Genomic DNA, 12424 nt, shown 5'->3' on the forward strand with positions numbered 1-12424 from the left:
GATTCATTCGATTTTTATCAGCCTTTCTGGTGACACCAAAATGGCAGCCAAATTGCTGCAACTTTACATCGAACAAAGCTACAAAATTGAGATTTTTTGCCTCTTTTCGTGGCGACCTTAGAGCTGCTGTGTGTGTTTCTTTTTTTTTTTTGGTTTCGGTTTGTGTTTTTTCTACTTTTCAGCAGTCACCACACCACACACATGTCTCATAACTTTTGCACGTTCGTGGCCAGAGTCTTTCGTTGTTCGTCTTTGGCTTGTGTATTGTAAGTTGTATTGCGCTGTCATGCCTGCACATAAAACTCATCATCATGAGGCATTCAGCCAGCACCCAGCATCCAGTATCCAGCATCAACAATGCAAAAATATGCTTTCATTACCAAACGTCTAGCACGGGGTTTTATATGGCATGCATAATCTGTGAACTCTCGTTTTTTCTTCCTCTGTTTTTTTTTATAATCTTTGTTTTTGTTTGTTTGTTTTGCGGCATCACTTAAATGTTGCAAATATCTTGGGCGAAGCGATTTGATGATGGAAATACATTCCTGGATTCCAGGAGCCAGTAGACTCCTTCAACCTTCCAGCCACCAAGGACTTGTCTGAAAGTTGTGGGTCACATCTCTGATGATTGTCAGGAACTCCTCATTAGTTTCCTTTACCCTCTTACCTTTTTTTTTTTTAATTATTAGATATGATAGTACAAAACAATTTATATAGATAATGAGTTTGGCTTGTTAGAAGCTATAAAAAAAAATTGTCCTTACACCCAACCAGGGTCATTTTAAAACGAATTAAAAACGATTAAATGGTTTTTCCAAGTTTATTTAAACCATTTGGATTCCATCAATTATTAGCGCATATTAATGATTAATATATGTGCATATACATATGTATCTGTATATCCCCGCTACTGTGTGTCGGCTACAAAGTGATTAAACACAAATCATAAAAGAAATACGAGAAGTATTTGCAAAAACAAATGCTAAACAAAACGCCCACAAAACCTTTTGAGGCGTTGGCTTTTATTAGTTGTTTATTTTTTGATAGCTAATTTTTAGGCTCAACGCGGTGCTGTGATGGTGACTAATTAAAGAGTTTGTATCATAATTAAGCGGAATTGCGGAAATACAGACACCAGCAGAACTTAGTATATTATATTTCATGGTCGCTGGTAACGGGCTGGCTAGTCGCTATGCTGGAGGTGGAAAAGATGGTTTAAGGTTGAGTGTTATTCTGTCTTGGGGCAAGGGTGTAAACAACAAACTGCAAACAGCTGTTATTTTCTTTTGTTTACAAAATTCCACCCTGTTATTTTGCATCTCTTCTCTCTGTATTTCGCATTTTCTATCTGTCTCTTTCGTTTATCCGCGTTTGCGCCTTGAACTTTGCCCTCTCTGATGCTGCTGAGGCTGTGCGCATCCCATTGATTTTTTATCCAGGATCCCGAAGTAGAGCTCTCAATTTAATCCGCACCCAAACTGCCGAAGCAAAAGTTGTAACATTTCGGACAATCTTAACAGAAAATCAAATAAAAATTGGTAAAAATCATAGTTAAAAAATTTAAACAAAGAATCACTGAATTCCAACTGAATCAAGTCAAGTTGAGGTAAAGGAAAACTTTTCTCTGCTCGTTCCGAATCCATCAACTGATTATTTGTTCCGCAGGGCGTGGGCTCAGGCCTTTGTACTTGATGAAAGATGTTTCAACTTAACAATTGTAAGTAAGTTTTAATAACGAGCGCGGAAGACCGAAGAAAAGTCGCCTAGATCAGTCCAACCCATCCTAGCCCAGATCAGACCAGTCCGGAAAAATAGGATCGGACATGGAGCTAACAAGCAAGTCCTGGCTCTTAATAGGCATCCTCGGGTGGATGCTTTTGATGACAGGTATGTGTGCGTGTGTGCGTGTGTAAGAAAGTCGAGTCGACACATTCGACGAATTATATAAGTGGAACAACAACCAATATTTACTCGAAACTTTATTATATATATACATATCAACGGAAACTAGCAGCTCTTTTTTCCAGCAATGATTTGATTTTTTTCTTAAATTTTATACAAAGCCCTAGCAGCGATGCTTTGACAAATTCCTCATTCCTTTGCATCACCAAGCAGCAGCCAATCTTCTTCTCCAATATAACAATTCTTCAACTATTACTAACTACTACTACTCAACAACCACCTCTACCAACCACCACTTGAATGTCTTTGTGTATATAGCTTATTAGCCAAGACACTACCAACATCAACACAATTTTGCCGATTTGTCGCGTTCGAAGAATTTGCCAAAGCCTCGCTGCTTATGCTGCAAAAAGATCCAACCATGAATAGCGCTAATCATTAAAATAATTAAATCAAATATACATATATCTATCATTTACTATATATATATAGGTAAACCAGCCAATTTCACCCCCCACACCGAAAATCACAGTTTCCCTTGGAGAACTTCAGTAGTCAAACATTTTCCAAACAAAACAGTAGCACCCCTCTGCCCTTATAAGTCCCTGTTTATCGCTATATATATATATATACATTAATATACATTATATTTATATATATATAATCGCTCTCTTGCTCTACTTTAGCCTAGTTATCGCTCGATAAACTTTCTGTTAAACACCCCAAAAAATACCTAAAAACCACTTACTACTTACTTACTTAACTGCCTACTACTCACATACTACTGCTATCTATCAGTCTTATTCTTCTTTATAACTAGTAAATTTTTTAGTTTTACTACTACTACTACTACCTATATATATATATATTTTTGTTTTTTTTATCATATATGGTAGTTGAAAATTTTCTCTTAGGCGCCGCAGAATGGGTACCCACAGCGAGACCGACAAAATAATATGAATATAAACAGCAAACGAAATCTTAAAAAGAAAACAATTGTTAAAGACACAAAAAAAGAAAAGAATAATTACAAATTGACTTGAAAAAATGAGATTTCTGTATCAACTGCCGAATCTTAATTCATACTCCTTCTGTTCTGAGCAGTCCAAGAAAAAGTGAAAAAAGCCAAAAACTTTAGAAACATAGTCAAGTGAAAATACTTCCTCGACAAAAAAGGAGTGTAGTAATTTTTTTAGGTACCCATATAACAAACATATAGCTCACACATACATGCACTCACTTCTACACAGACAGATGTGCACACTCATTCATACAAAAAATCTCACCCCACCCAACTGCCTAGAGCAATTGCAATTTCTGCTCCATATATCCACACATAAGTAGACAAGGATAACCCGGTCACAGGCCATAAAATGGAAGAGAAGCAACAAAACCCAAAAAAAGTAGACCCAGAATGTGGTCTGGTAATGGGAAGCCAGTCCATCTGCTACTGCGCAGAGAGAGAGGGAGAGAGAGCGAGAGTGAAAGAGCCATTTATTTTCTTTCCCTCTTCTTTTCGCTCTCCCTCTCTCCGTTTCCCGGATAAATCTTCCAAAAATTTATAGTCATCTCTTTCATCAATTAGTTTAGCATTCTCGTAGCTAATACTCAGCGGGCCCCTTTAGAGAAGTTTTATCTAGATGTTTGTTGGAAGCAATGCTCACACTTTGCACTGACGACTATATATATATAAAAGTCCTTTCATATGTATCGTATATACTTACATACATAAATGTAAATATATATATCCCTATATATGGTAGTTAGGCTCTAGGACTGTTTGTTTTGTAATCAAGAGGTATTTGCCTTAAATCACGAAAACTGTTTCACTCATAGTTGATAGTTTTAGGGCAAAATACCTCCAAAAAGAAAATTAAATGCGGCGGCGTATAACCCCAAGTCCTCCTTTAACCCCCCCTTCCACCACCACAAAAAAAAACCCCAAAACCACCACCCCCATTATACAAAGAGGTAACAGAAATCACACCACAGACTCTCTCTCTCAAAAAAACTGAACAATTATCATTCAACAAATCGAGCAATCTACTAGTCATTCTTACAATTTTCCTTTTATACAAATTCCAAAGACCAAAAGAACAAATCGGTATCAAATCGGTTTCTTCTTAAAGAATCTTTAACTCTCTCTCTCTCTCTCTCTCTCTGCCTCTATTTCTGTCTTTCTGTCTTTCGCTCTCTCGCTCTCTTTCGCTTTCTCACTTTACCTTTATTTCCATCTGTTCCTATCTCTTTCTAAGCTATATGTCATCATAAGACCATTCAAAAATTTAAAAATTAAAGGCCAAGAACAAAAAACTTAAACCACAAAAAGAAATACTTTAATCATCCTTGTAAACTTTGTTTCTCCGTCTTTTTTTCTTCTTTTTTTTAATTTTTGTTTCAAAACGTATGTTTAATTTTCTTTTACGTGCTCCGTTACTGTTTGTTTCCTTTATTTTTGTTTTTAATTTCTCCCGTACTTTTGTTTAACATTGTGATCCTTGTTTTCGGTTCCATTACGTTTTCGGTTAATTTTAGTCAATGCATCCGAAGATGAAGAGCGCCTGGTGCGTGACCTCTTTCGAGGCTACAATAAACTCATACGACCCGTACAGAATATGACACAAAAAGTTGGAGTAAGATTTGGTTTGGCGTTCGTACAGCTAATCAATGTCGTAAGTGTTCAATCAAAATCAGAAAAAACCAAAACTTTAGTAGCGTGTATAATTGTACTTTCAAGTTGTGTTTCAAAAACAAAAAAAAAAACAAAATATTCTTGAGTTTCGTTGCTGCCCACCCAATAAAAAACAAAACATGCACATAGGGTGCAAACTGTTTTTAATTTATTTTAATGCTTTGTAAATAATTAAAATTGTACATAACTAACAAATTTTGTTTCACCAACGAGGGCAATCCTAAAAGTTTCTGAAAAGTACCCTTCGTTGAGCAGTGTCATAGTGATGGAAGGACGACTGTGTCCATCACTCAGTAAATATAGGTCAGATCCTTGCTGTTAGTTTCTTTTGAGTTACTAGGAAACTTTTAGGACTACTCTCGTACTACTCGTTGTGCCTTGACTTGTCTCTTTGTACCATATAAATGTATGTTCGTAGTGAAAAAAAAACACAAACAATTCAGTTGCCTTAGAACAAAATACTAACTCTAATCAAATTAAGAACATAATGACTTAACTACTGTATCCCTCCTTCCCTTCCAAACCCTTCAATTTCTTTCTCTCTCTCTCTCTCTCTCTCTCTCTCTATTTCTCTCACTCGCTCTCTGTTTGAAAATTTTGATGCGTACGCAAAATATTCGATTCGATTCGAATCATCTCTAAATATATATACATATTTATATATATATAAATCCGCATATTAACACGAATCGTACCAAAAAAATATCTCATCACCATGATCACAAAAAAAAATTAAACCAATTTACCATGAACTATATCAATTCCGAACAAGAATGAGAAAAATCAAATTATGAAATCAAACGTTTGGTTACGTTTGGTTTGGTACGACTATCAGCTACAATGGGATGAGGCTGATTACGGCGGCATTGGTGTACTACGACTGCCGCCCGATAAGGTTTGGAAACCGGATATTGTGCTCTTCAATAAGTGAGTAACTATAAGTAACTAACTAATTAACTAACATACTATAAATTAACTCCATCGATATGAAATCGAGGGAGATTTCGCAATGATCGTAAAGGAATTTATAGGAAACCCAACATTGATAACTTTTTTTCTTTGTTATCTCCAGTGCCGATGGCAATTATGAGGTCCGCTACAAATCAAACGTTCTCATCTATCCCACTGGAGAAGTGTTGTGGGTTCCGCCGGCCATTTATCAGAGCTCATGCACCATTGATGTTACCTACTTCCCCTTCGATCAGCAGACTTGTATAATGAAATTCGGTTCTTGGACTTTCAATGGTGACCAAGTCTCATTGGCCCTGTACAATAATAAGAACTTTGTGGATCTATCGGATTACTGGAAATCGGGTACTTGGGATATCATTGAGGTGCCAGCTTATTTAAATGTCTATGAGGGCGATAGCAATCATCCCACTGAGACGGATATCACTTTCTACATTATAATACGACGTAAAACACTATTCTATACGGTCAATTTGATATTACCTACGGTGTTGATTTCATTTCTCTGTGTGCTTGTTTTCTATTTGCCCGCCGAGGCCGGCGAGAAGGTGAGTTGGTTGGCTTAACTTGTTAAGGGCTAAGGTCAATTCTCTAGTCAAACTGGTTGCTCTTCCCGTCACATTGCTTAGGTCACATTGGGCATTAGTATTTTGCTGTCACTGGTTGTGTTCCTGTTGTTGGTATCCAAAATTTTACCGCCCACTTCGCTAGTGTTGCCGCTTATAGCTAAATATCTGCTATTCACCTTCATTATGAATACCGTATCTATTCTGGTTACGGTGATCATTATCAATTGGAATTTCCGAGGTCCACGCACCCATCGTATGCCCATGTGGATACGTTCGGTGTTTCTACACTATCTGCCAGCCTTCCTATTTATGAAGCGTCCGCGCAAGACCCGCCTACGCTGGATGATGGAAATGCCAGGGATGAGCATGCCAGCCCATCCGCATCCTTCGTATGGCTCCCCAGCCGAGCTTCCCAAGCATATCAGTGCAATTGGTGGCAAGCAATCCAAAATGGAAGTAATGGAACTATCTGATCTCCATCATCCCAATTGCAAAATCAATCGCAAAGTGAACAGTGGCGCCGAACTGGGCCTCGGCGATGGCTGCAGGCGCGAAAGTGAGTCTTCCGATTCAATTCTATTGTCACCAGAGGCGAGTAAGGCTACCGAGGCGGTAGAGTTCATCGCTGAGCATTTACGTAACGAGGATCTCTACATACAGGTAAGCCTGCTTTCAATCAAGGAGACTTTTCACAGATCCTAATTTCTTCCTGGTCTCGTTTTGCAGACTCGCGAGGATTGGAAATATGTTGCCATGGTCATTGATCGCTTGCAGTTGTACATTTTCTTCATTGTCACTACGGCAGGAACTGTTGGTATTCTCATGGATGCTCCACATATCTTTGAATATGTTGATCAGGATCGCATTATTGAAATTTATCGCGGAAAGTAAACGAAAGTGGCAAAGCACACAAAAAAAATAAAGGTTAAACATTGCAAACGCAACAATAAAACAACTAAAACAAAAAACAATTAAAGAAGTTTTTTTAGATTTTAAACAAATAACAATTAAACGCAAAAAAAAAACATTATAAAATATTATAATTGCTTGAAAAACTGCATCAAATTTAGAAAAAGGATTAGCCACACACCAATCACACCATGATAGTAAAAAAAACCAAAAGAAAAAATTAAGATACAAAACAAAAACAAAAAGCCATTTAACCAACTAAAATACCAATTAACAAATTCTCACCAGTAACTGCAACAGCAATTTAAAGCAACAACAATTGTTCATAGCTAGCGGAATTGTGTGTACGTTTAGCCATCTAATTTGTAATAATTTTAAATTTAATGAAAAACTAATTAATTTTAAGATTATAACAAAAGCAACAACAACAACAACCACTGTTTTCCAACTTGTTACGACGAATTAAGTTTAAGTATAACTAATTATGCCCTCTACCCCAATAATAATAAGGATAGAAGGTGTGAAATGCGAACTCCAAAATATATGCCCGTGTCTAACTATATGCATACATACATATTTATATACTATATACATATATTCCCGATCACCCCCAACAAGACTCAGTCTGTCCGTTGGCCAGTCCAATTCTCAGCATAAAGGATAGCATAACTTTGATCAGTACCAGATCTCAGTCAAATTGCTGAACTTGAACTTGACTATGGCAATTTCCAACTTCTTACGACGAATTAAGTTTAAGTATAACTAATTATGCCCTCTACCCCAATAATAATAAGGATAGAAGGTGAGAAATGCAAACTCCAAGTTATACGCCCTTGTCTAACCATATGCATACATACATATTTATATACTATATAAATATATCCTCAATCAGCAACCACAAGACTCAGTCTGTCCGTCGACTAGTCAGAATAAAGGATAGCATAACTTTAATCAGTATCATGCCCAGATCTTATTGCTGAACATGAACTTGACTATGGCATTTGGTGTGCTACTTAATTCTGGTAAAGGGTATCTTAGAAGTCGGTATTCCGACTTAGCGTACGGATTTTTTTGTTTTAATTGTAAGATGAATAAATCAAACACAGAAAAAAGATTTGTAAATGCTTCACCAAACCAAGCAAAAGACAAACCAATAAAAATTCAAAGTTAATTAATTTATTTGCCTTTTGAACTTAGATAATTGGCTGACTAATTAATTGGTATTGACAGTTATTTAGTCAGCTATAACATTATTGGTCACACATACCCATGGAAGTGGCTAGAATATTCCTTTGGCGAGTCTTGATCATTTTTCAAACTCTTGGAAAGTTTTTGTTATTCAAAGGACTTGCATACTTTCTTTATTAGGCTATAAAATAATTGTTTATCGGATTATATAAGGATTAAGAACTTTTTGACTGTCAACCAAATTCATAGCAGGTCTCCTACAACTTGCTACGCCCCTGTGAAGAATTGATTATGTCAATTGAAATACGTTTTCAGCATTGCTTACCATGTCCAGTGCTATAAATATCAATAAAGTCGAAGTCAATGTTTGAGTCGAGGTTGGGGGTTGCCGTGTTTTTATGATTATCTTTATGTAACTCGACAGCATTCCTATCACGACGACTGACTTACCCGTCAGGCATTTGATCAGATTACCTCGCAATTTCTCAAAAAATAATCTGTCTAAAAATATGGAAAATACTATCTACAAAAAATTTCACACATTAATCATTCTCACGCCTCCGCACGCATTTGTTGTGAATTCTGCCTGCTTTTGATTCTATTTGCTGATAAACTTTGAGTGGTTCCTGGTTGGGTCATAATTTGTTCAAATTATTAAATAAACCCTACACAACAAATTCTAACTAGTACGCTCTGTTATTGACTTACAATCGCCGCTGATTACCAAGCACTAGTACACAACTTGGCAAAAAGGTTGCAGCATCACGACGGCAACAGAAACGGCAACAGCGACAACGTCTAAGACGATGACGATCATCATGCTGTACATGTTGTTGATGATGATGATGATGATGATGACGATGATGACGATGATGACGATGACGACGTTGAGTCGTCTCCCCTAGCTTCGACTGAGCCAAAACTAGTTGGCCAGCTCAAAAAGCTAGCACATCTCAACGAGCTTGGTATAAATTCGCCAAGGGAGAACGTTTTGGGCATCATTTGATTTTTCGATTTTGCAGCGAAGACGTCGTCGTCATCATCGTTGCCGCTCAGCCTAGACAGACTGCTAACCCAGTGGATATATTTTTAGTTAAACCGGTAATAGAGATCGTGAGTGTAAGGAAAATTTGGAAAAGCCGCGAAAAATGGTACGTTTTGCCCTGCCCTGTCTAGCATCGAAAGCTTTAGCATTTACTTTAACTATCTGTTTTTAATATCTATTTGTAGCGCCTTTTGTTACCTCTGGTGGCTTTGATTGCCGTCGTTCAAGCGGATGTTTCACATTTGGATACGGATTTACAAGAGGATGGATACCACTATAAGGAGCCATCGGTGCCATTTCCACCGCCGCCTTCTGGCAACGGTATCGAGGATTCGGGTCTAATTCCAGCACCGGCTCCTACAGTGCCGGACGCAGGATATGTGCCTCCACAAACTCAGCCTCCCGCACCACCGCGTCCTCGTCCATCGTATGGACAACCACCGGCTCAACCCGCTCCGCCACCGCAACCTTCTCCGTCGTATGGCCAGCCACCAGCTCAGCCTGTGCCACCACCACGTCCTCCTCCATCCGTTGGGCCACCCCCAAGTCAACCTGCACCACCGCGGCCTTCTCCGTCATATGGGCCGCCACCAACTCAGCCTGCACCACCACCACGTCCTCCTCCATCGGTTGGGCCACCCCCAAGTCAACCTGCACCACCGCCACCACCACCACCGCGTCCTTCTCCGACGTACGGCCAGCCACCGGCTCAGCCACCGCGTCAACCTCAACCACCTGCACCACAGCCTGGCCCAGAGTATTTGCCACCAGACCAACCTAAGCCACGTCCTCCAATTCGCCCGCAACCACCAGCCCCTGTACCAACGCAGCCCAGGCCAACGAGCCCAACATATAGACCTTCACCACTAGAACCACAAACACCACCACCACGACCAAGTGTTCCACCAGTTGGCGAATATTTACCTCCGTCCGGTGACAATGAAGTGACACCTTCTCAACCGCAACCCACTGCCCCGATACCAGGATATGGACAACCACCAGCACCACCCAGTCCTCCAGGACCAAGCTTCCAGCCAAGGCCACCAACTCCACCCAGCCCTCAAGGACCCACTTACCAGCCACTCCCACCATCACCACCATCTCCACCAGAGCCCACTTACCAGCCATTACCACCGTCGCCACCAGCTCCACCACAGCAAACATACCAGCCACTCCCACCATCGCCACCATCGCCACCAGCCCCACCACAGCCCACTTACCAGCCGTCACCACCTGCACCACCAGCACCGCCCACTCAGGAGTACGGTCAACCACCATCTAGTCCACCAGAAGCCGGTTCTTTGGGTCCCGATGGTTATAATTACAACAAGCCGAATACTCCCTTTACCTTCTAAGCAAGGGTCAGTCATTGATACTCTATCTCTATCACTCTCTTTATCTCCTATGCCACCATATTAAGTATTCTATGTAAAATCTAGCTTGGATACCAATCCCTTCCATCACACTTTTGTATATCGTTATTTTCAAATAAATTGAAAAACAAAAACAAACACAACTGAAACCAATTAAACACTTTCAGAGTAGCTGGTAACGCTGCTGGCAACACTACAAGCCATATGGCCTTCTCTATGACAGCCTGTTGACGCGTCCAAGATTCATTGCGACGGTCATTAGAGGCGGCAGATGCCAAATATCAACGGTTCAAGTGCACGCCGCACAGTTGCAGTTGCATTTGTGAATCTGACTGACCAGGGGAACTGTGATGTAGCTGACTGTTGACTCTTTGTGGTTTGGTGGTGCTGGTTGTTCTGTTAGGTCAAATCAATCACATGTTTTGTTTTTCCAGTAGGCGCCTGACGGAAATTCCAAGACCTGAGTCAAGCAGCCGTGAACATTCTCAGGTTTTAGTATATTTGCTGTTTGCTATAATGACTATATACATATAGACCCATAACGATCCAACGTTAGCCAACGATCAATCGATCGCCATACTTGGCCCATTCAAGGTGCCAACGAGCCAACGAGAAAATGGAAAAATGAATATAAATATGAACGAGGAGAAGGAGCGGCGATAGCTATAATGACAGAGACAGAGTCAGAGACACGGGACGACGGACGACTCAATTCCCACAAGCTGTCGTCAGTCACTTAGTCAGTTAGTCAATCAATCAATCAATCAATCAATCGTTAGGTTCATCAGTCATTTAGTCAATAAATTGAGTTAGCCAAGGCAACTTCATTAGGCCCAAAAAATCAACTGCGCCAAGTGAATGAGTGAGTGCATTTGTGGTTGTTGTGCAATTTTTTGGTTAGTTTTTCATCAAATGACGGGACGAATGGAAGAGGTTACTGATGTGGTGAGAAGGGGGTCTGGGCTTGGGCTTGGGCTTGAGCTTGGGCCTGAGTCTGGGCCTGTTGCTGCTGCTACTAATTACATAAGTATATTTAGTCGGCCTTCGATTTTGCTGCTAGTGGACACCATGAAACAAAAAAAAGAAAAAAGTCTAGCCCTAGAGCCCCCAGTTGGCTTTTGATTAACGTCTTAACGAGTACATGGGCTGCCTCAAAAGTTGTAGTAAGCTAAGGCTCGATGAACAATCTGTAATCGCCCATGTTGAAAAGAAAGGGACAGAGAGAGAGAGAACTTTACGAGAAACCCTCTTATGTGAGTCTACTGGGTGTGATTTATGTATTTTTTCCTTTTTTGTTGCTTTTGATTTTTTCGCATTTCATTTTTATTTTTTTATCTGCTGCAGCTGCAGTTAGTTGTAGTTGCAGTTAAAGTTGCTTGTTTGCTTGATTTATTACATGAATTTGTTGTTTTGCGGCATGTCAAACGTTTTGCCACGCATTGTTTTGGCTCTTTGTTTCGAAGAACAAGTTCATTAGTTCATTTGCAAATGTTCTATTCATAATGATCATTGCCAATTTGTTGTCATATCAATACTATCGACAGAGCCTCCAACTAAACATATCTCATCTCTGACTCTACGATATGCCATCCCATTCTATCCGGGTGTAATTTCCCAAAACGAGTTATAAATATTCCGGCACAGTCATTCACATTCACATTGATGAGGCACGCAAATGTAAATGCGAGTATTCAATATATTAAACAATTTTAAACGAAATTATTATTTTTCTGTTAATTAGTAAACATTTGGCCAGCGGCTAAAAGAAGAATCGCTT

The 12424-nt window shown here is 39.6% G+C and overlaps 2 protein-coding genes across 2 annotated transcripts; both read left to right on the forward strand.

Annotated features, from left to right (window-relative positions):
- The first annotated feature begins 1464 nt into the window (after positions 1–1464).
- On the forward strand, positions 1465–8216 carry LOC6639012 (acetylcholine receptor subunit beta-like 1). The gene is made up of 7 exons (XM_002062545.4): positions 1465–1606; positions 1666–1887; positions 4438–4574; positions 5367–5521; positions 5667–6111; positions 6193–6792; positions 6859–8216. Exons 2-7 carry the CDS (start codon positions 1824–1826, stop codon positions 7021–7023), a joined length of 1566 nt encoding a protein of 521 aa, XP_002062581.1. The 5' UTR covers positions 1465–1606; positions 1666–1823; the 3' UTR covers positions 7024–8216.
- Positions 8217–9242: 1026 nt separating this feature from the next.
- LOC6639011 (vegetative cell wall protein gp1) lies at positions 9243–10785 on the forward strand. Its single transcript, XM_023179138.2, has 2 exons — positions 9243–9380; positions 9460–10785. The coding sequence occupies exons 1-2, from the start codon at positions 9378–9380 to the stop codon at positions 10627–10629; spliced, it is 1173 nt and encodes a 390-aa protein (XP_023034906.1). The 5' UTR covers positions 9243–9377; the 3' UTR covers positions 10630–10785.
- Positions 10786–12424: the final 1639 nt, after the last annotated feature.

The sequence above is a fragment of the Drosophila willistoni genome (assembly GCF_018902025.1).
Source record: "Drosophila willistoni isolate 14030-0811.24 chromosome XR unlocalized genomic scaffold, UCI_dwil_1.1 Seg144, whole genome shotgun sequence".
Lineage (NCBI taxonomy): Eukaryota > Metazoa > Arthropoda > Insecta > Diptera > Drosophilidae > Drosophila > Drosophila willistoni.

What these genes read in the sequence shown, in the direction of transcription:
- LOC6639012 (XM_002062545.4), top strand. Translation starts at nt 1,824, where the DNA reads ATGGAGCTAACAAGCAAGTCCTGGCTCTTAATAGGCATCCTCGGGTGG. An exon ending in TCGTACAGCTAATCAATGTC is followed by an intron (nt 4,575 to 5,366) that starts GTAAGTGTTCAA and finishes ATTCCGAACAAG; the next exon opens with AATGAGAAAAATCAAATTAT. An exon ending in CCGCCGAGGCCGGCGAGAAG is followed by an intron (nt 6,112 to 6,192) that starts GTGAGTTGGTTG and finishes CACATTGCTTAG; the next exon opens with GTCACATTGGGCATTAGTAT.